At 42.8% G+C, this 21640-nt stretch overlaps 1 protein-coding gene across 1 annotated transcript in view; it reads left to right on the top strand.

Moving 5' to 3' along the window:
- The window catches only part of LOC128698548 (major facilitator superfamily domain-containing protein 12), a 576952-nt gene extending 555577 nt beyond the window's left edge, over positions 1 to 21375 (top strand). The window contains exons 8-11 of the mRNA XM_070084952.1: positions 4580 to 4717; positions 7577 to 7851; positions 9376 to 9482; positions 11944 to 21375. Coding sequence (XP_069941053.1) covers positions 4580 to 4717; positions 7577 to 7851; positions 9376 to 9482; positions 11944 to 12338 — 915 coding nt within the window. The 3' untranslated portion in view covers positions 12339 to 21375. The remainder of the gene's footprint in view (positions 1 to 4579; positions 4718 to 7576; positions 7852 to 9375; positions 9483 to 11943) is intronic.
- Positions 21376 to 21640: the final 265 nt, after the last annotated feature.

The raw sequence follows: 21640 nt of genomic DNA, 5'->3' as shown, positions 1-21640 counted from the left end.
TGTCGTCGTCACCTGGTGCACCACTCTAGTGTCGTCGTCACCTGGTGCACCACTCTAGTGTCGTCGTCACCTGGTGCACCACTCTAGTGTCGTCGTCACCTGGTGCACTCCTCTAGTGTAGTTCTCACCTGGCGCACTCTAGTGCCGTCCTCACCTGGTGCACCACTCAAGTGTCATCGTCACCTGGTGCGCTCCTCTAGTGTCGTCCTCACCTGCTGCACTCTAGTGCAGTCTTAACCTGGTGCACTCCTCTAGTGTCGTCTTCACCTGGCGCACTCTAGTGTCGTCCTCACTTGCTGCACTCCTCCAGTGTCGTCCTCACCTAATGCACTCCTCTAGTGTCGTCCTCGCTTGCTGCACTCTAGTGTCGTCCTCACCTGGCGCACTCCTCTAGTGTCGTCCTCACATGGTGCACTCTAATGCCGTCCTCACCTAGTGCACTCCTCTAGTGCCACCTCAACACACCCGTAGCTCAGTGGCCACCGTGGTGAGCCCGCAACCACCACTACCACCACAATCACAACCACCACCTGCTGAAGTCTCCCAGGTCAGGCTGACACATTACTTTATGTATTAAACACATCCTGGGTAATAGGTGTCATATAGCAGAGCACTCTGGTAGTAGGTGTCATATAGCAGAGCACTCTGGTAGTAGGTGTCATATAGCAGAGCACTCTGGTAGTAGGTGTCATATAGCAGAGCACTCTGGTAGTATGCACATCCTGTGTGGAGTATTGCAGAGGAAATACAGGTTATGTTGTGTTTCCACAATGCACCTAGCTTTGCTCTATCCCCTCTATCCTCTATCTCTAGCATGATCCCTCAGTGAGCTTACTAACGTGGGAGACATGGTAGACGGTACAAAACACCCACTTTGTAAAGCAGATGTGCCATATCGACACTAAAAGCTATTTCATTAAACAAACCAGGTCTACCTTGCGCACCTGTTGATGGTTCTGGGAATTCTCTCTCCCTCGCACACCAAATTCACACCGCGTCTCCTTGATCGCTTGATCATTTAAACTGTTAGTACTTGCAGCACGCAGTCCGACGTAAACACTACGCCTGGCTGATTAGGAGTGATATGAAGCAAATTCTGAAGGTACCGGTCAAATACCTGCGACCAGTTTCAAAAGTCTTCATACTTTCACAGCCCAACCTGTGGATCAGGTAGGTAGGTAAACTAGGCTACTACTGCTGGTGGTACACATGTCCACTACCATTATAGCCTGGTTGATCTGACACTTGGCGGAGTTAGAGATCCAGTTTCATCTTTAAGACTTCTACAGATGTTCCAACAATGTTTCTGGTGGCCTGGTGGTTAACGCTCTCACTTCACACGGTGAGGGCCTGGGTTCGATTCCCAGCCAGAGTAGAAACATTGGACGTGTTTCTTTCCACCTGTTGTCTATGTTCCCCATCAGTAAAATGGGTACCAGGGTGTTAGTCGACTGGTGTGGGTCGCATCATGGGACACTGACCTAAGGAGGCCTGGTCACAGACCGGGCCGCGGGGGCGTTGACCCCCGGAACTCTCTCCAGATGTTCCAACAATGTTTCTGATACCTGTTGGCAGTAGGTGGGTCTCCCTAGGTGTATACTGCTGGTCTTGCTGAAGGAACAGCCTCACCGATTTATATGAGCTGTGAAAGTTTGCTGTAATTTCTCCATGTGTGGAGTTTACCCTGGCTGGGAAGAAAGGTTGTTATTGAACAGTAATATTCACGTGTAATAAGTACAAGTGTCTTGAAGAGTACCATCACTGGAATGCCATCCGTTTGTTCTGGAGTTTCTACTTAAGCTGTCTGTCATTTTTCTTGCAACAGTAAGGAACACCACTCTCTTAAAGAAGGAATTTAACAAGTGCCTATAAAAAGCAGCAGCAGAAACACCTGCAACTGCTACTGTATTTTCTTGTTTTTACTGCTGCTATTGCTGGTGTAACCAGTGTGCAACTAGCGCCCTCTCACTATCACTTGCAAAAGGTTGCAACAGGTGCACGAAAACAATTTAATGACAACCTAAGGGATAAATAACATAATTAAAGATCCGAGCCAATTAGGAATGTGTCAACAGGCAGATATGCGCTGCATATCAAGACCAATAATAAAACAGTGCGAAGCTTGAATGCTGGTGTTGTGTATCAACTTTGGGAAACACATGTCAGCCTTTACAGGTCACCCAAGGTTAAGTGATATTTGTGGTTTACCAGTCCAAGGCATCATAACGATAGTCCCTACACTCATGTACAGTTCAACTATCTGAAGTCGAATCCTTAACAAGTCTTACATTTTTCTTTGTATATATATATATATATATATATATATATATATATATATATATATATATATATATATATATATATATATATATATATATATATATATATATATATATATATTCCTATTGGTAAAAAAAAATAGTTTAAAAGATGGGGTGGTAGGGGAAGTGGAATATTCAAACGGCTTCAGGAAGAAATCCAAATATTCCTCCTTGAAGCCTTTTTATCCACTTCTCCGAGGCTATGGGTCCCACAATTTACACCATCCTATATATATATATATATGGATATATATCCTATATATATATATATATATATATATATATATATATATATATATATATATATATATATATATATATATATATATATATATATATATACCCTAGGTAGTAGGTTGGTAGACAGCAACCGCCCAGGGAGGTACTACCGTCCTGCCAAGTGAGTGTAAAACGAAAGCCTGTAATTGTTTTACGTGATGGTAGGATTGCTGGTGTCCTTTTTTCTGTCTCATAAATATGCAAGATTTCAGGTACGTCTTGCTACTTCTACTTACACTTAGGTCACACTACACATACATGTACAAGCATGTATATACACACCCCTGTGGGTTTTCTTCTATTTTCGTTCTAGTTCTTGTTCTTGTTTATTTCCTCTTATCTCCATGGGGAAGTGGAACAGAATTCTTCCTCCGTAAGCCATACGTATCGTAAGAGGCGACTAAAATGCCGGGAGCAAGGGGCTAGTAACCCCTTCTCCTGTATATATTACTAAATGTAAAAGGAGAAACTTCCGTTTTTCCTTTTGGGCCACCCCGCCTCGGTGGGATACCAATGAAACCACGAAACAAGTGGTTTTGAATCATTTACCAAACTGGGGCAGGCCAGGGCTCGACCCCACGACACACTCTCCCGCCTCAAGAGACAACACAACGTACATGTCACCTTATCCACTCAGCCATCGATCCTACAAAGATCAAGCACCCAGCACACACACACACACACACATACACACACACACACACACACACACACACACACACACACACACACACACACACCTCTAACCATTCTCATATCGCATCAAATACCACACTACAACTCCAGGCAAGTGACGAACCTAACTCCATTTCCTTGAATAAAAACCCTCCACACATTTAATACACATTTTTTTTTGTTAAACATTACAGAGTTAAAACTCTTATATTCTAAAAATTCTTACAAATAATATTTTTCAAAGAATATCCAATATTTTCATTAAAATATTCTTTGGATACCTCCTGTTTTTATTAACTTCATAGAATACTAGATATTTCACTGAAATATTAATAGAATATCTCATATATTCATTAACTTCATAGACTTAAGTGATTTAAGTGATTCCCTCCACATTACAGTAGATTATAATGTTTTCAGCCCTGGGAAGTGCGGTGTGAAGGAGGCTCGAGGTAGTAAAATAGTCTTGTTGGAGGGCCATGTGAGTTCTGAACATTATACACAGAATTCAGAGCATGCTGAAACATTTGGGTATCTTTGTTCTGGATTGAGACACTTATACAGCATATGGGAATCTTTATTCAGGAAACGTTTCGCCACACAGTGGCTTCATCAGTCCAATACAAAGAGGAATGCGTAAGGAGAGGAGGAGTATGAGTAATCAGTCCCTCAGCCTGAGGGACTGAGGGACTGATTACCTCATACTCCTCCTCTCCTTACGCATTCCTCTTTGTATTGGACTGATGAAGCCACTATGTGGCGAAACGTTTCCTGAATAAAGATTCCCATATGCTGTATAAGTGTCTCAATCTTCAACTTGTCGGTTTTTCAAACCATTCATCACATCTTTGTTCGAGAAACGTTTCGCCACGCAATAGCTTCTTCAGTCCAATGCAGAGAAACGTGGAAGATGAGGAGGTGGTCTGAATGACCTAGAGTGAATAATCTAGGGTGGGAGGATTGAGGCAGCAGACATGTGTGAACACACTAAACGACTGGGAATAAGAGATTGTTAGGAATCACTGTACCTCTCCTCTGGAGGGATGTTGCTGTACTGTACTAAGAGGTCATTTGAATTTTGATGTCTATACACTTTTGGCAAGACAGTTATTAAATGAAAGATGGTCTTTTTTTTGGGGGGGGGGCTACCCCCTACCTTCGTGACTGCACGTCACTTGTTCATCACCTTCCTTACAAAGAAGAGAACGGAACTTACGTGATTTTATTAATGGGGAAATTAGCTATTTGTCTGATCGTCCCACTCATGGAAAATCTGCACGATTAATTTGTCTTCCTGTCCCCAGGTGTACATCCCGTTGTACGTGCAGGACACACTACTGCTGAGCGAGACCTTCGTTGCTACCGTGCCCTTCGCTATGTACCTGGCTGGCTTCGTGGGCTCCCTCATAATGAAGGAGATCAATAAGAAGATAGGAAGGAAGGTGAGGTCACTTGTATCGCTGTTTTATGAATAAATAATAATTTTAATCATAATATTTTTATTTCTACCAGTACATGTATAAGGTATACAGGTCTAGCTAACATCAATGACATACTACTATATAGGAAGCCCCTTGTTATGCAGAGCATTTCAGGGAAATTAGGTTAATTTTATCCCAGGATGCGACCCACACCAGTCGACTAACACTCAGGTACCCATTTTACTGATTGGTAAATATGAATAACAGGTGTAAGGAAACATTCCCAATGCTTTCACTCCGGCCGGGATTCGAACCCGGACCCTTATCGTGTGAAGCAAGTTTGTGTTACATATAAGGTCACACTGTGTAGACCTTTACCATTCATGACTTGATGTAGGCCTATGATTCCAATCGACTGAAATCACAGTCCTAAATCAGGTGCCCCTCATCTTTACTAATGAGATATATATGTAAGTCATTCTTCCTTTAGTTATCTGCCGAAAAGGACGTTAATTAATAGTCGAAATATTTTAATCATGTGGAAGCGCTAAACCTGTACGGATTAGTAAGTAAATAAGTAAGTTTATTCAGGTACAGGTACACATAAATACAGTTACATAAACTGTCACACACAGCAGCATATGTGTAGATTATCTAGGATAACCCCAAAAAAAGTCAGATCAAATAGCGACTGGGACGTGTAAGACATCAAATTCAATCCAAGGAAGGGGAGGATAAGTCCAGTCTAATAATCAAGAACATTTTACAAGCATCAAGGTACCCACCTTGATGAAAATTACTCTAGTTTTTAAAGGAAAATAAATACTACAGCATTTAGAGTTTAAAAAGGGCACAATGGTACCTACAGACTCCATTAACAATACCAACCTTCTTCTAGGTAAGAAATTTTGAAGTTCAGCAGAAGACTCTAAAGTTATAGCACTGAAATCAATTTTGGGAATGTTCTATACAAAATTTAGCAGAGGGAACCTACACTTGTCATTTAATTCTAACAACCTTCCCACTGGTCATAGTTCACAAGCAGTGGCGACTTGTAGCTAAAATTAGTGGAGGTGATACTTCAGAAAAATTTTACCTATTGTTTTAATATTGTGTAAAATATAAGAACCAAGAAAACTATGAATTAAATAAAATAGCTGGAAGCAAGATAATCATCTAATTCTACACTTTATCACATTCAAGAATATGGTGCATGGTTTTTAAGCACAACACACTACCTTACACTTGTACAACAGGGTCAGCCACTACCTTACACTTGTACAACAGGGTCAGCCACTACCTTACACTTGTACAACAGGGTCAGCCACTACCTTACACTTGTACAACAGGGTCAGCACTGTGTCAACGACAGTGCTGTCTCTACCTAGCATGCAGCGTATATACCTCGGATATATGCGCATGCGCACAACAGCCGAACACCGAGTCGCTGGAACTGTGAAGTGCACAGTTCCACACAAGGATTTTTGTATTTTTTTCATGTACTGGGGGATGGCTACTGACATTAAGCTTAAGGATTATATAATGTACAAGTATAATGAAAGAATTAAAGAAAAAAGACTCATTATATTGAATGTTTTCGATAATATCGAGTGAAAATACGGGGTGCTGCAGTTCCGCTATGCCTGTGCACGAGCCGCCACTCCCAAGGAAAATTGTCGTCAATCGAAAATTGGAAGTCAGTCAGATAAGCGTTCTGTAGTTATAAACCAGAGCCTTGGAGGAAGTTATTGCAACACAATACGTGAGCAAACACTAGGACATACTTATTAGAAAACGTTTCGGTCCTGGGATCACTTGATCACTTCAAAACTAGGCCAAGAGTTAGGTTAATCGAAATATATCCTATTTAGGTGTGAGGTTAAGCTGAAGCTGAAGTTCAAGATCAAGGTAAAGATTAATGTCTGTCAAGCTCATTTACGGAAGCTTTCTATATTCAAAAGATGCTATTTACTACTATGCTGCCACTTTGTATTGGTCTTTCAAAATACAGAATCTGCAGCCACTCTGCATTGGATATCATAGGAAAATACAGAACGTTTTCAAATTACAATAGAAATTCGTTCCTTGCTTTGCACGGAAAACGTAAAACACGGTGTTCAGTGCATACAGAATTATACAGCAATTCATTTGTTGTCAATTTGATTAGTAAATTTTTATTTAGGCTTTGCGTACATAACATAATTCTTATTTATGTTATAAAGCAAATTATATTTACACAGATTAAATCTACGTTATGAAGATTTAATCTAGGGTAACCCAGTAAATTCAGTGTGACCTATTTCCACTGTTATCTTTAAGTGCTTCATAGGAGAGATAGCCTCTTAACATCTGTGGGGAAACTCCACTTTGAAAATCACCACTAGAATTTATCCACGCAAGAGTTGGTACTGATTGGTTAAATTTCAGCTGAGAATAATAGGCTAGAGGGAGTAGAAGGAACGATCTTTGTAGATTATACCATCTACTTGTTTATGTGGTAAGGAATCTTGCAACATAACACTGAGAAGACCTTCCCTGGTTTGTTGCTGTCCAATCATGTTGAAGTGTTAATATTATTATTTTAATAACAAAATTAATAATAATAATTATCATCGTCATTTCTTGTTAATACGTCGGACGTCTTCCACCCAGGTAAGGCGACCAGAAAAAAGAAGAAACACTCCGTCACTGTCTTGCCAGAGGCACACTGACGTTGCAGCTCAGATGAGCCTGCAAACCGGAACATCCCCACCCTTCCTTCAGATGCACTTCCCACCTCCAGGACCCAAGTCCAGCAAACCGGTTTTCCCTGAATCTCTTCATTAAATAATTATTTAAAAATAATAGCAGTATTATAAAGTTAGAATATGGTGTCCGCAGGGAACATTCACCTTGGGCTGCTGTGTGGGTCTGACTGGCTGCCTGTGGGTCTGGTGCGGCAAGGGCGGGTACTTCAACCAGTGGGGAGTGTTCCTGGTGGCAGCGCTGCTGGGAATCGGAGGTTCCACCCTCCTTATTACTTCACTTTCCATCACTGCTGACCTTATCGGCGAGAACGTAGAGGGCGGAGCCTTCGTGTACGGCTTCATGAGTCTCGTCGATAAGATCTCCAATGGTATCATCATCATGGCCATTCAGAACTCCGACCCTGATGAGTGAGTACTGGCCGGGTGCTTGTGTTGCTGCTGATGAGTGAGTACTGGCCGGGTGCTGGTGTTGCTGCTGATGAGTGAGTATTGGCCTGGTGCTGGTGTTGCTGCTGATGAGTGTGTACTGGCCGGGTGCTGGTGTTGCTGCTGATGAGTGAGTATTGGCCGGGTGCTGGTGTTGCTGCTGATGAGTGAGTACTGGCCGGGTGCTGGTGTTGCTGCTGATGAGTGAGTATTGGCCTGGTGCTGGTGTTGCTGCTGATGAGTGAGTACTGGCCGGGTGCTGGTGTTGCTGCTGATGAGTGAGTACTGGCCGGGTGCTGGTGTTGCTGCTGATGAGTGAGTACTGGCCGGGTGCTGGTGTTGCTGCTGATGAGTGAGTACTGGCCGGGTGCTGGTGTTGCTGCTGATGAGTGAGTACTGGCCGGGTGCTGGTGTTGCTGTTGATGAGTGAGTACTGGCCGGGTGCTGGTGTTGCTGCTGATTAGTGAGTATTGGCCTGGTGCTGGTGTTGCTGCTGATGAGTGAGTATTGGCCTGGTGCTGGTGTTGCTGTTAGTGTTGCTGCTGATGAGTGAGTACTGGCCGGGTGCTGGTGTTGCTGTTATTGTTGCTGCTGATGAGTGAGTACTGACCGGGTGCTGGTGTTGCTGCTGATGTGCATAAGTTTAGATATACGAAAGTATTATTTGGAAATAGAGTAGACAGTAAGTGGAACTGTCTTCCTAGTAGACTCACTGAAGCTAAGACCTTAGGTAGCTTCATATATAGGTCAGATATATACATGAGTGAGAGGGGGTGGATCTGAGTGTGGCTTGCATATTAATTAATAGAGTTATCACAGCTTATTCCTTGGGCCAGTAGGCCTTATTCCTTGGGCCAGTAGGCCTGCTGCAGTGTAATCCTTTCTTGTGTGTTGGAGACTGTGCTGAGTATTATCCGGGTGCCCAACCTCGGCTTTTTTTTTATTCTACGCTGTACTCTCAGCTTTCTTAATATTTATAAAGTTTTTCAAAGTCTCAAGCATCGTTTATATCCCACTGATGAAATTACTGGAGAATTTAGTAGATTACTGACAATTGTTCTTTGAGCCTCTGGTGATTTTTGACTACCACCCACAGGGTATGTAGGTATGTGGTAACTACCACCCACATGGTGGGTAGGTATGTGGTAACTACCACCCACATGGTGGGTAGGTATGTGGTAACTACCACCCACATGGTGGGTAGGTATGTGGTAACTACCACCCACATGGTGGGTAGGTATGGGATAACTACCGCCCACAGGGTGAGTGGGTATGGGGTAACTACCGCCCACAGAGTGGGTGGGTATGGGGTAACTACCGCCCACAGAGTGGGTGGGTATGGGGTAACTACCGCCTACAGAGCGGGTGGGTATGGGATAACTACTACTCATAGGATGGATAGATATGGGGTGACTGCTGCCCACAGGATTGGTAGGAATGGGATGATTACCGCCCATGGGGTGGGTAGGAATGAGGTGTTAAATTCCACGTCTTGCTTGCCTTCAGGTCATGGTACTACCGCAGCGTCATCGCCTTCGCCTGCGGCTCCGCCTGCTTGCTGGGCATCCTCGTCATTATCAGTCTCAGGAAAGTCAAAGTTGGACAGAGAAAAGGTGAGAAACCTTTCTTACACTTGTTGGGTGTCTTTCTACTTTACGTAAGTTAATAATGTTTCACTGACTTTACATAACATAACGGCAGTGTTTTACTGACTTTACATAACATCAGTGTTTCACTGACTTTACATAACATAACGGCAGTGTTTCACTGACTTTACATAACATAACGGCAGTGTTTCACTGACAGTGTTTCACTGACTTTACATAACATAACGGCAGTGTTTCACTGACTTTACATAACATCAGTGTTTCACTGACTTTACATAACATAACGGCAGTGTTTCACTGACTTTACATAACATAACGGCAGTGTTTCACTGACTTTACATAACATAACGGCAGTGTTTCACTGACTTTACATAACATAACGGCAGTGTTTCACTGACTTTACATAACATAACGGCAGTGTTTCAGTGACTTTACATAACATCAGTGTTTCACTGACTTTACATAACATAACGGCAGTGTTTCAGTGACTTAACATAACGGCAGTGTTTCAGTGACTTTACATAACATAACGGCAGTGTTTCAGTGACTTTACATAACATAACGGCAGTGTTTCACTGACTTTACATAACATAACGGCAGTGTTTCACTGACTTTACATAACATAACGGCAGTGTTTCAGACTTTACGTAACATAGCAGCAGTGTTTCACTGACTCAGGAGGAACGGCTGTGCTATAACTTCGCTAAGCTATCTTTTACCCTCACTTGTCCTCACCTAAGCTATCTTTTACCCTCGCTTGTCCTCACCTAAGCTATCTTTTACCCTCACTTGTCCTCACCTAAGCTATCTTTTATCCTCACTTGTCCTCACCTAAGCTATCTTTTACCCTCACTTGTCCTCACCTAAGCTATCTTTTACCCTCACTTGTCCTCACCTAAGCTATCTTTTATCCTCATTTGTCCTCACCTAAGCTATCTTTTACCCTCACTTGTCCTCACCTAAGCTATCTTTTACCCTCACTTGTCCTCACCTAAGCTATCTTTTACCCTCACTTGTCCTCACCTAAGCTATCTTTTACCCTCACTTGTCCTCACCTAAGCTATCTTTTACCCTCGCTTGTCCTCACCTAAGCTATCTTTTACCCTCACTTGTCCTCACCTAAGCTATCTTTTATCCTCACTTGTCCTCACCTAAGCTATCTTTTACCCTCACTTGTCCTCACCTAAGCTATCTTTTACCCTCACTTGTCCTCACCTAAGCTATCTTTTACCCTCACTTGTCCTCACCTAAGCTATCTTTTATCCTCACTTGTCCTCACCTAAGCTATCTTTTACCCTCACTTGTCCTCACCTAAGCTATCTTTTACCCTCACTTGTCCTCACCTAAGCTATCTTTTACCCTCGCTTGTCCTCACCTAAGCTATCTTTTACCCTCACTTGTCCTCACCTAAGCTATCTTTTACCCTCACTTGTCCTCACCTAAGCTATCCTTTCCTAACCTAAACTAAAATTATCTTTCCCTACCTAATATATATCCAGTTCTATGATGTAAATGAACAATTCAATTATGTTTAGCGCAACAACAACTATTAACAACTATTAACAACTGATCTTTAATCATAGATTTACAAACTGACAATTTTTCTGAGCTCATTGCTCTAAAAAGTAACAATTAGTCTGCACTGATCTTATGGAACTGACAGCTGCACTGATCTTATGGAACTGACAACTGCACTGATCTTATGGAACTGACAGTTGCATTGATCTTATGGAACTGACAGCTGCACTGTTTTCATACCCTTAGAAAGTAACAACTTTTCTGAACTTACAGAATTACGAAATAACATCTGTTCTCCTTCCATAACTTTACAATGTAAAAAGTTGTCAGCACTCATAGCTTTACAAACTAACAACTGGCCTACTCTCGTAGTTCTCCAAGTTAACACTTGCTAACTCATAGTGTTATATTTGAGTCATATTTCCGGCCTATTCACAACAGTTTACATATTTTTTTTTTTTTACTGGACGACTGATGGTGCAAGGCAGCGACAGAGCTCCGCCTCGGTCAGGTCACGACATGTTCCTCCACTCACTGCAACATCTGGCTACTCTTCACACCAGAAGAATTTTTTTCTTTATTTCATAACAATCAAACGAAAACCTTTACACACTGTGGGTTGTAGGTCGCTCTACCCGGCCACCACACTATGAATCTTTTTCTTCCCTAAGTTCATCTGTCTGGAGTGGACACCAGCCAAACCGTTTTTTTCACATCGGCATTGTAAACAGTTAACTTTGTTTTCTTTAATATCTTGCAACCTTCAATTTATTATAACAATATTGTTAATATGGAAATCGAGTAATTATCTGAACTCATGTTCCTAAACTTTATATTTGTTTTAACATCATCAAGCGATCGCTAAATTATTTTCATGTCTCTGTAAGTAGTTTGCTCTTCTTGTGTCTGCAGTAGTTCGTTTTTTCATCCATTCTTTATGTCGTTGCAGGAGCCTCGCAGGTGCTGGATATCTTAGCGGAGAGTGACGATTCCAGAAGCAGTGTAGAAGGCATTGACAATCCGGTCATATGTGTCATCTCAGAGGACAAGCTGAGCCCTGCAGTTGGAAGTCCCAAGGTGTGCCAGCTACGAGCCCAGGGCACTCGCACCTCGTGTCAGTGTGACATCTGTAGCTTATGTCATCAGGGAACACTCAACAGTATCTCCGGTTCAAACAATAATCACTACGCTGGCCATTTATCAGTGAATGATCTTTCAACATCCACGAATCATATTGATGATAATCTCGGTGTACCACAGCTCCCTACACACGACACCCCGAGCATGTGTCACCCGGGCGCCGCTGACGTCTTGAAAGTGTCTCATTCGAAAGTTGAAGAGTAGATGGTCCTGTGTTTGTGGCGGTACTGACAGTACCAGTGATCGATGCCCGTGTCTTGGTGCTATCTAGTACCTGAGTGTATTCAGGAATTTCTTTGCGAAATTTCTAGCTGCAGTAGTATAGAAACTGCTGTATTGTTTACAAACACAATAACACATTACCCAATCACCAGTATGCATTATCTCGTGAGGTAATGTGTCTCCCATGTAACATCAGTCAGTATTTTTGTATTTATTACTATAGTTGCCCTTCAGATATAACCTTCTGAGGCGACTCACAACCTGGCCGAGTAGTTAACGCACTGGCCAATGAGTTTTAGGGTTCACTTGCCATGGGTTCAAGCCTCACCTGTTCCCTCATTGACTTTCTGATGTGTGTGTGTGTGGGGAGGGGGAAGGGAGATTACTTTCATCCGACAAGGTATGAGTGGGAGGGGCTGGGGGTGATGTCCCATCTCCCCACAAGATGTTCATCGTTGGAGAAGTGTATCACTGCTATCATAACACCACATCTACAGTGCGTGTGTGATAACCATTAGTGATAAGATACAGAAACTCGTGCTGCGTTTAGAGGAAGCATCAACAAAACAACTCAGTGTTGACAATCACTTTGTCACACCAAGCACTCGAATATGTTGAAGAATTTTGTCCTGGTGATCACCTTATAAGATCTCATAAATTAGCTATCGTCAGGTATGAATCAAAGTCTTTACTTACCGTATATGATTTCATGTAAAGACGAAGAACCAACAGGCATGTGTATAAAGACACAATATTATGAATAAACTTTTATTGGGGCTTCGTTTCGCTCAATTTTCGCCCAAAGCTTGATGAAATAACAGTGTGTCACAGGTAGACAATAGACGACTGGTGTGAAGATTGTCTTTATAATCATGTCTACCAAAAAAATTTTCATTATTTAATTTAGGACTTTTGGTCTTAAATTAAAGCTATACCTTGACTTAGCCCTAAATCAAAGTACAGCTTGAGCTGTACCTTGATGGTTCAAGTCGCACCTTGAAAAGTCAAGTTGTATCTTAAAGAATCAAATCGCACCTTGAAGGATCAAGTCTCACCTTGATGGCTCAACTTGCACCTTGAAGGATCAACTTACACTTAAAGGATCAGCTTGCACCTTGAAGGATCAACTTGCACCTTGAAGGATCAAGTTGCACCTTGATGGTTAAAGTTGTATCTTTATCTTCCCTAAATGATAAATAAATTGATTTATATAACTTGTATCAGCTATTCATTTTATGAGTTGTATCAACAAATTATGTGTTGATTTGTATTGTGTACTGATATGTATTTTTTGTATATATGTATGTGAGCTTACATGTATGATATATTTTATTATAATTATTTTATTTTATATGAAGGGCTAAACCCATGTGGGCCATTCAGCGCAACGAGTGGTGGAGGCTCGATCCTCCGTCTGTTAATTACTAGCTTGATACGCTACCTAACCATACCCACCTGTTGTGTGTGTGTGTGTGTGTGTGTGTGTGTGTGTGTGTGTGTGTGTGAGTGAAATTTTATATATTTGTGTATTTATTGAATATGACACATCAAAGGCAGTGTGAATCTCTTGTTACATCATCATCAAAGGTGTCCCAGGATGGCTGACAGGTGCAGGAGAGGACACTAGCTGCTGGTGTTGTTCCACATAATGGTAATTTGTTCAAAAGAATTGACGTTTGTTCCACAAGATGGTTGGCTGTCCTGCGGAGTAGCTGTTTAGTTGAGAATGTGGCAGTATATTATTATTTAATCCTATGAGCAGCAAGAGATAAACAACATCCTCGAGACGAAAGTACGATACCACCGTTATGTGAACAGATATGAAGATGGAGGATACGCTCTTGTAGTGGAGAAGCAACGATACATGAGACGCTTGTGTGCCACAAGAAGCTAATGACTGAACACTGGATATAATGAATAATAGTCAAAATATCGTGGGCGGAACAGTTCACAAGCAATATTGATGAAAATTTCTAGGCCCTTCATGATTAAAGTTGGACAACCGAAGGAAAACATTGGATGATTATCAGTGAGTAATAAGAAAATATATAAGGATAAATAAGAGCTTTGTGGAACACCACAACTGATGGAGAAAGAGGGAGAACCTAAGTCATGTTCAACAAAAAGCCGTGTTCAACAACAAGCTGTGTTTAACAACAAACCATGTTCAGCAACAAGCCATGTCAACAACAAGCTATGTCAACAACATGCTATATGCAACATCATGTCATGTTCAGTAAGTTATGTACAACAACAAGCCATGTTCGGCAAACCATTTACAATATGAAGCCATAGTCAACAAACCATGTCCAGCAACAAGCCATGTTCAACAAATCATGTATAAAAACAAGCCATGCGCAACAAGTCACGTATAGCAACAAGCCATATGCAATAACAAACCATGTGTAGCAACAAACCATGTACAACACGCCATGCTCAAGCATGCAATGAGTGGATACACAAGGATATGCAGTGGGAGAATGAAAGGGTGAGGTCAGTCTTTGTGTATGGGCCCCAGGAAGCTGAAGGGGAACATATGAAGCAAGAAAACAAGGGGTAAAAAAGCAATTGAAAGCATCATAAAAGCAATAGGAGAAGACGACATGACCCAGCTGGAAAATTTTCGGAGAATAGGGGGGTTTGCAAAAAAAAAAAAAAACCCGGCCAGTGAAAGTGACCTTCAAGGCAGAATCGACTCGGAACAGGATCCTGCAGGAGAAAGCACGATTAAGGAACATGCCGGCATACAGGAAGGTGTATCTCGACCGCGACAGAACACAAGAAGAAAGGCAGAAACTGAGAGAGATGGTACAAAGGCAAAAGGAGGAAAGAGAGGGGATGGAGGAGACAGACAGGAGATCCCAGACCCAGGAAGAAGATCAAATACAGCCTCCCTCACAACTTCCTATAGAAGCCCCCCAACCAGGTCAACCCCAGTGCAACCAAACACTCTAAACCAAAACACCCATGCCATATCCAATGCCCCCACCCACTGCATTACAAACTCCACCCCCACAGCAACCACCCATAGTTCCTTATCAGGTCTCCCACATCCCCAACCCCAATATACCTCCCAGACCACAGTCTTAGAAAAGAAGTTGAAGGTGTGGTATACAAATGCAGATGGAATAACAAATAAGTATGAGGAGTGGCATGAAAGAATCAAGGAGACATCCCCAGACATAATATCACTCACAGAAACAAAACTCACCAGAATAATAACAGATTCAATCTTTCCATCCGGATATCAAATCCTCAGGAAAGACAGAGGGAGGAGAGGGGGAGGAGGAGTCGCACTGCTCATTAAAAACCAGTGGGGTTTTGAGAAAATGGAAGGAATGAATGGCATGGGCGAAAGGGACTACTTAGTAGGAACAATCCAGTCTGAGGGACATAACGTGATAATTGCAGTAATGTACAACCCACCACAGAACTGCAGGAGGCCAAGAGAAGAATACGATGAGAGCAACAGAGCAATGGTCGACACACTAGCCGAGGTGGCCAGGAGAGCACACATGGGGGAGCAAAGTTACTAGTTATGGGTGATTTCAAACACAAGGAAATTGACTGGGAAAACCTGGAGCCCCATGGGGGTCCCAAAACATGGAGAGCCAAGATGATGGATGTGGTACTGGAAAACCTCATGCATCAACATGTTAGAGACACTACCAGAGAGAGAGGAGAGGATGAACCAGCAAGACTGGACCTTGTATTCACCTTGAGTAGTTCGGACATCGAGGATATCATGCATGAAAGGCCCCTGGGAGCTAGTGATCATGTGGTTCTGTGCTTCGACTACATAGTTGAGCTTCAAGTGGAGAGAGTAGCAGGAATAGGTTGGGAAAACCCAAACTACAAAAGGGGAAACTACTCAGGCATGAGGAACTTCCTGCAAGTCATTCAGTGGGAGAGGGAACTGACAGGAATACCAGTACAAGAAATGATGGACTATGTGGCAACAAAATGCAAGAGGCAGAGGAGAGGTTTGTTCCCAAGGGAAGCAGAAATAATGGGAAGAACAGAACGAGTCCTTGGTTCACCCAAAGGTGTAGGGAAGCAAAAACTAGGTGTACTAGAGAATGGAAAAGGTACAGAAGACAGAGAACTCAGGAAAATAAAGAGATTAGCCGAAGAGCCAGAAACGAATATGCGCAGATAAGAAGGGAGGCTCAGCGACAATATGAAAATGACATAGCATCGAAAGTAAAGACTGACCCGAAGCTGTTGTACAGCCACATCAGGAGAAAAACAACAGTCAAGGACCAGGTAATCAGACTGAGGAAGGGTGATGGGGAATTCACAAGAAACGACCGAGAGGTATGTCAGGAGCTCAACACGAGATTTAAAGAAGTATTTACAGTGGAAACCAGTAGGAGTCCAGGAAATCAGAACAGGGGGGTACACCAGCAAGTGCTGGATGAGGTACATATAACCAAGGAGGAGGTGAAGAAGCTGCTATGCGAACTTGACACCTCAAAGGCAGTGGGACCAGACAACATCTCTCCATTAACAAAGATCTTCAACACGTTAGTTGAAACTGGGCAACTCCCTGAGGTATGGAAGATGGCAAATGTAGTCCCAATTTTTAAAAAGGGAGACAGACATGAGGCACTAAACTACAGACCTGCATCACTAACGTGTATAGTATGCAAAGTCATGGAGAAGATCATCAGGAGGAGAGTGGTGGAGCACCTGGAAAGAAACAAGTGCATAATTGACAACCAGCACGGTTTCAGGGAAGGAAAATCCTATGTTACAAACGGACTGGAGTTTTCTGACAAGGTGACAGAAGTAAGACATGAGAGAGAGGGGTGGATCGACTGCATTTTTTGGGACTGCAAGAAGGCCTTCGACGCAGTTCCTCACAAGAGGTTACTGCAAAAGTTAGAGGATCAGGCACACATAACAGGAAAGGCACTGCAATGGATCAGAGAATACCTGACAGGGAGGCAACAACGAGTCATGGTACGTGACGAGGTGTCAGAGTGGGCGCCTGTGACAAGCGGGGTTCCACAGGGGTCAGTCCTAGGACCTGTGCTCTTCTTGGTATATGTGAATGACATAACGGAAGGGATAGACTCAGAAGTGTCCTTGTTTGCAGATGATGTGAAGTTAATGGCTACAAAGAGACCTGAACAGGCTACAAGCCTGGTCCAGCAACTGGCTCCTTGAGTTTAACCCTGCCAAATGCAAAGTCATGAAGATTGGGGAAGGGCAAAGAAGACCGCAGACACAATATAGTTTAGATGGCCAAAGACTGCAAACCTCACTCAAGGAAAAAGTTCTGGGGATGATTATAACACCGAGCATATCTCCTGAGGCGCACATCAATCAGATAACTGCTGCAGCCTACGGGCGCCTGGCAAACCTACGGATAGCGTTCCGATACCTCAGTAAGGATTCGTTCAAGACTCTATATACCATTTACGTCAGGCCCATACTGGAGTATACAGCACCAGTTTGGAATCCACACCTAGTCAAGCACGTCAAAAAATTAGAGAAAGTGCAAAGGTTTGCAACAAGACTAGTCCCAGAGCTACGGGGGATTGTCCTACGAAGAAAGGTTGAGGGAAATCGGCCTGACGACACTGGAGGACAGGAGGGTCAGGGGAGACATGATAACAACATATAAAATACTGCGCGGAATAGACAAGGTGGACAAAGACGGGATGTTCCAGAGAAGGGACACAGAAACAAGAGGTCACAATTGGAAGTTGAAGACTCAGATGAATCAAAGGGATGTTAGGAAGTATTTCTTCAGTCATAGAGTTGTCAGGCCGTGGAATAGCCTAGAAAGGGACGTAGTGGAGGCGGGAACCATACACAGTTTTAAGGCGAGGTATGATAAAGCTCATGGAGCAGGGAGAGAGAGGACCTAGTAGCAATCAGCGAAGAGGCGTGGCCAGGAGCTATGACTCGACCCCTGCAACCACAAATAGGTGAGTACAAATAGGTGAGTACATCATGAACAACAATAAGCCATGTTCAACAAGCCATGTTCAACAAGCCATGTTCAACAAGCCATGTTCAACAAACCATGTTCAACAAGCCATGTTCAACAAGCCATGTTCAACAAGCCATGTTCAACAAGCCATGTTCAACAAGCCATGTTCAACAAGCCATGTTCAACAAGCCATGTTCAACAAGCCATGTTCAACAAACCATGTTCAACAAGCCATGTTCAACAAGCCATGTTCAACAAGCCATGTTCAACAAACCATGTTCAACAAATCATGTTCAACAAGCCATGTTCAACAAGCCATGTTCAACAAGCCATGTTCAACAACTAGCGATGTATAACAACAATCCATGTTCAACAGCAACAAGCCATGTACAGCAAACAAGCCATGTATAATAACAATCTATATTTAACAAAAGCCATGTTCAACAACAAGCCATGTTCGACAACAAGCCATGTTCGACAACAAGCCATGTTCGACAACAAGCCATGTTCGACAACAAGCCATGTTCGACAACAAGCCATGTTCGACAACAAGCCATGTTCGACAACAAGCCATGTTCGACAACAAGCCATGTTCAACAGCAAGCCATGTTCGACATCAAGCCATGTTCAACATCATGTTCAACAGCAAACCATGTGCAACAACAAGGCATGTACAAGAAGCCATGTTAAACAAGCATGTGCAACAAGAAGCCATGTTCAACAAGACATGTACAGCAACAAGCCATGTTCAACAACAAGTCATGCACAACAAGCCATGTTCCACAACAAGCCATGTTCAACAAGCCATGTTCCACAACAAGCCATGTTCAACAAGCCATGTTCCACAACAAGCCATGTTCAACAAGCCATGTTCCACAACAAGCCATGTTCAACAAGCCATGTTCCACAACAAGCCATGTTCCACAACAAGCCATGTTCCACAACAAGCCATGTTCCACAACAAGCCATGTTCCACAACAAGCCATGTTCCACAACAAGCCATGTTCAACAACAAGCCATGTTCCACAACAAGCCATGTTCCACAACAAGCCATGTTCAACAAGCCATGTTCCACAACAAGCCATGTTCAACAAGCCATGTTCCACAACAAGCCATGTTCAACAAGCCATGTTCCACAACAAGCCATGTTCCACAACAAGCCATGTTCCACAACAAGCCATGTTCAACAACAAGTCATGCACAACAAGCCATGTTCAACAAGCCATGTTCCACAACAAGCCATGTTCCACAACAAGCCATGTTCCACAACAAGCCATGTTCCACAACAAGCCATGTTCAACAACAAGTCATGCACAACAAGCCATGTGCAACAAGAATCTATGTTCAACAAGCGATATACAACAAGCCATGTTCAGCAACAAGCCATGTGCAAAAACACTCATCTTTATAACTAGCCATGTACAACAAGCCATGTACAACAAGTCATGTACAACAAGCCATGTACAACAAGTCATGTACAACAAGTCATGTATAACAGCAAACCATGTTCAGCAACAAGCCATATACAACTAGCTATGAACAACAACAAGCTATTATTATTATTATTATTATTATTATTATTATTATTATTATTATTATTATTATTATTATTATTATTAAAGATTCGCCGGTATTCTCCCGGCCCGGGCCTTTTCCAAGTGGTGGCCCGGCCTTGGCTCCCTCTTTAGGGAGTGTCTGAGACCTAAGTCTCCCATGGGAGGAGGTACAAGTACCTCCTCATCTTTGGGAACAACTGTCCACAGGCCTAGCCACAAGCTAGGCCTCTCTGGTCTGCCATCCCCGCCCCAAGGGGACTAATGGGAATGACAGTCTTGTGAGCTGCAAGCTCTGACTCAGGCACCTACCCTACCCTAGAAGGGCTGGGCATGGTGTCGATCAACAAGCTATGTATAACAACATCCACGTACAACATGCCGTGTACAACAGCAAGCCATGCTAAGCCATATTCAGCAACAAGCCATGTGCAGCAACAACCCATGTGCAACAACAGATATAGATAAATGAGGGAAACACTGAAAGTTCTCTTACAGAGAGAGAAAAAAAAAGAGAGATAAAAAGAGAGAGAAAAGAAAGAAAGCTTAACTGATTAGTACAGTACCCGGTGCAAGGCTACGAGTCTCTGTTATATCCCAGTGATGTATACTAAACAAGAATGTTGAAGAACTGGACACAAGAAGAACTACAGACAAGAGTGAGGTATAACAATGCAACAACACGAGTAATAGAGAAGGAATACTGAAGAGAGAGATGAACTAAGAACCTTTTTAATACCTTGATTAATACATGGAATTAAACACTAATTTTTCTTGAAGATGGGAGAAACCAGAGCATGATTTCTAGAGGGAGAAGTTTTAGAGGATGGACAAATACAGGTGCCAACTTTGCAGGTGCCAACTTTGCAGGTGCCAACTTTGAGGCTCTCTTAAGGCATCTATATCAGACTACTTAAGGGGACCTATGTTGTAGTATCAAATATACAAATCTCTTCTTTGCTTCTGTTGCATTTTCTCTGTGTAGGTTCGTCTGTGCCATTGGTCATGTTTTATTATTATTCGTGTTTCACTTGATAACTCACACACACACACACACACACACACACACACAGACACACACACTGAGGGTCCGGGGATCGAACCTGGCACGGGTAAAACTTTGGCATGGTTCCTTAAACCTGCTTCCCCTGTTCACCTAGCAGTAAGTAGGTACCTGGGTGTTAGACGACTGTTGTGGGTCGCATCCTGGTGAACAAGACTAAAAGACCACAATGGAAAATCCGAACAAAATCTTATTTTATCTAATCTTATCTTACGTTTGAGGCTTGTTGAGGCAAAGATGTTGAACGATACTGATTACTAAGGATCAGTAGCAAGACGACAAAAGTCAGTTGTGGCAGTCAACACTCAACATCACTCAGATATCAGCTTGTAGTAATAAATATTCTCTCATTCAAGAGTAAAATATTTACAGAGGTCATAACAGTTAAGGAAACAGGACACAAATTAGACAATTTTTTGTGACTGAGGAGATAACTATTTTAAACTACTTTTAGAGGCTGGCACTGGACAAGCACCTAAAGTCAGTTCCTGATCAGCCGGGCTGTGGCTCGTACGTTGGTTTGCGTGCAGCCAGCAGCAACAGCCTGGTTGATCAGGGGCTGATCCACCAGGAGGCCTGGTCACAGACCGGGCCGCGGGGGCGTTGACCCCCGAAACTCTCTCCAGGTAAACTCCAGGTAAAAGAGAGGGAAAAGAATATAAGCGAGTGGATACAACATCATCTTCCTGCGTTTCAGTGAAAAATAAGTTAGGAAAAGAAAATA

This window comes from Cherax quadricarinatus, chromosome 14 (genome assembly GCF_038502225.1).
Source record: "Cherax quadricarinatus isolate ZL_2023a chromosome 14, ASM3850222v1, whole genome shotgun sequence".
Taxonomy (NCBI): Eukaryota; Metazoa; Arthropoda; class Malacostraca; order Decapoda; family Parastacidae; genus Cherax; species Cherax quadricarinatus.
This window is presented reverse-complemented; position numbering and strand designations above follow the sequence as displayed.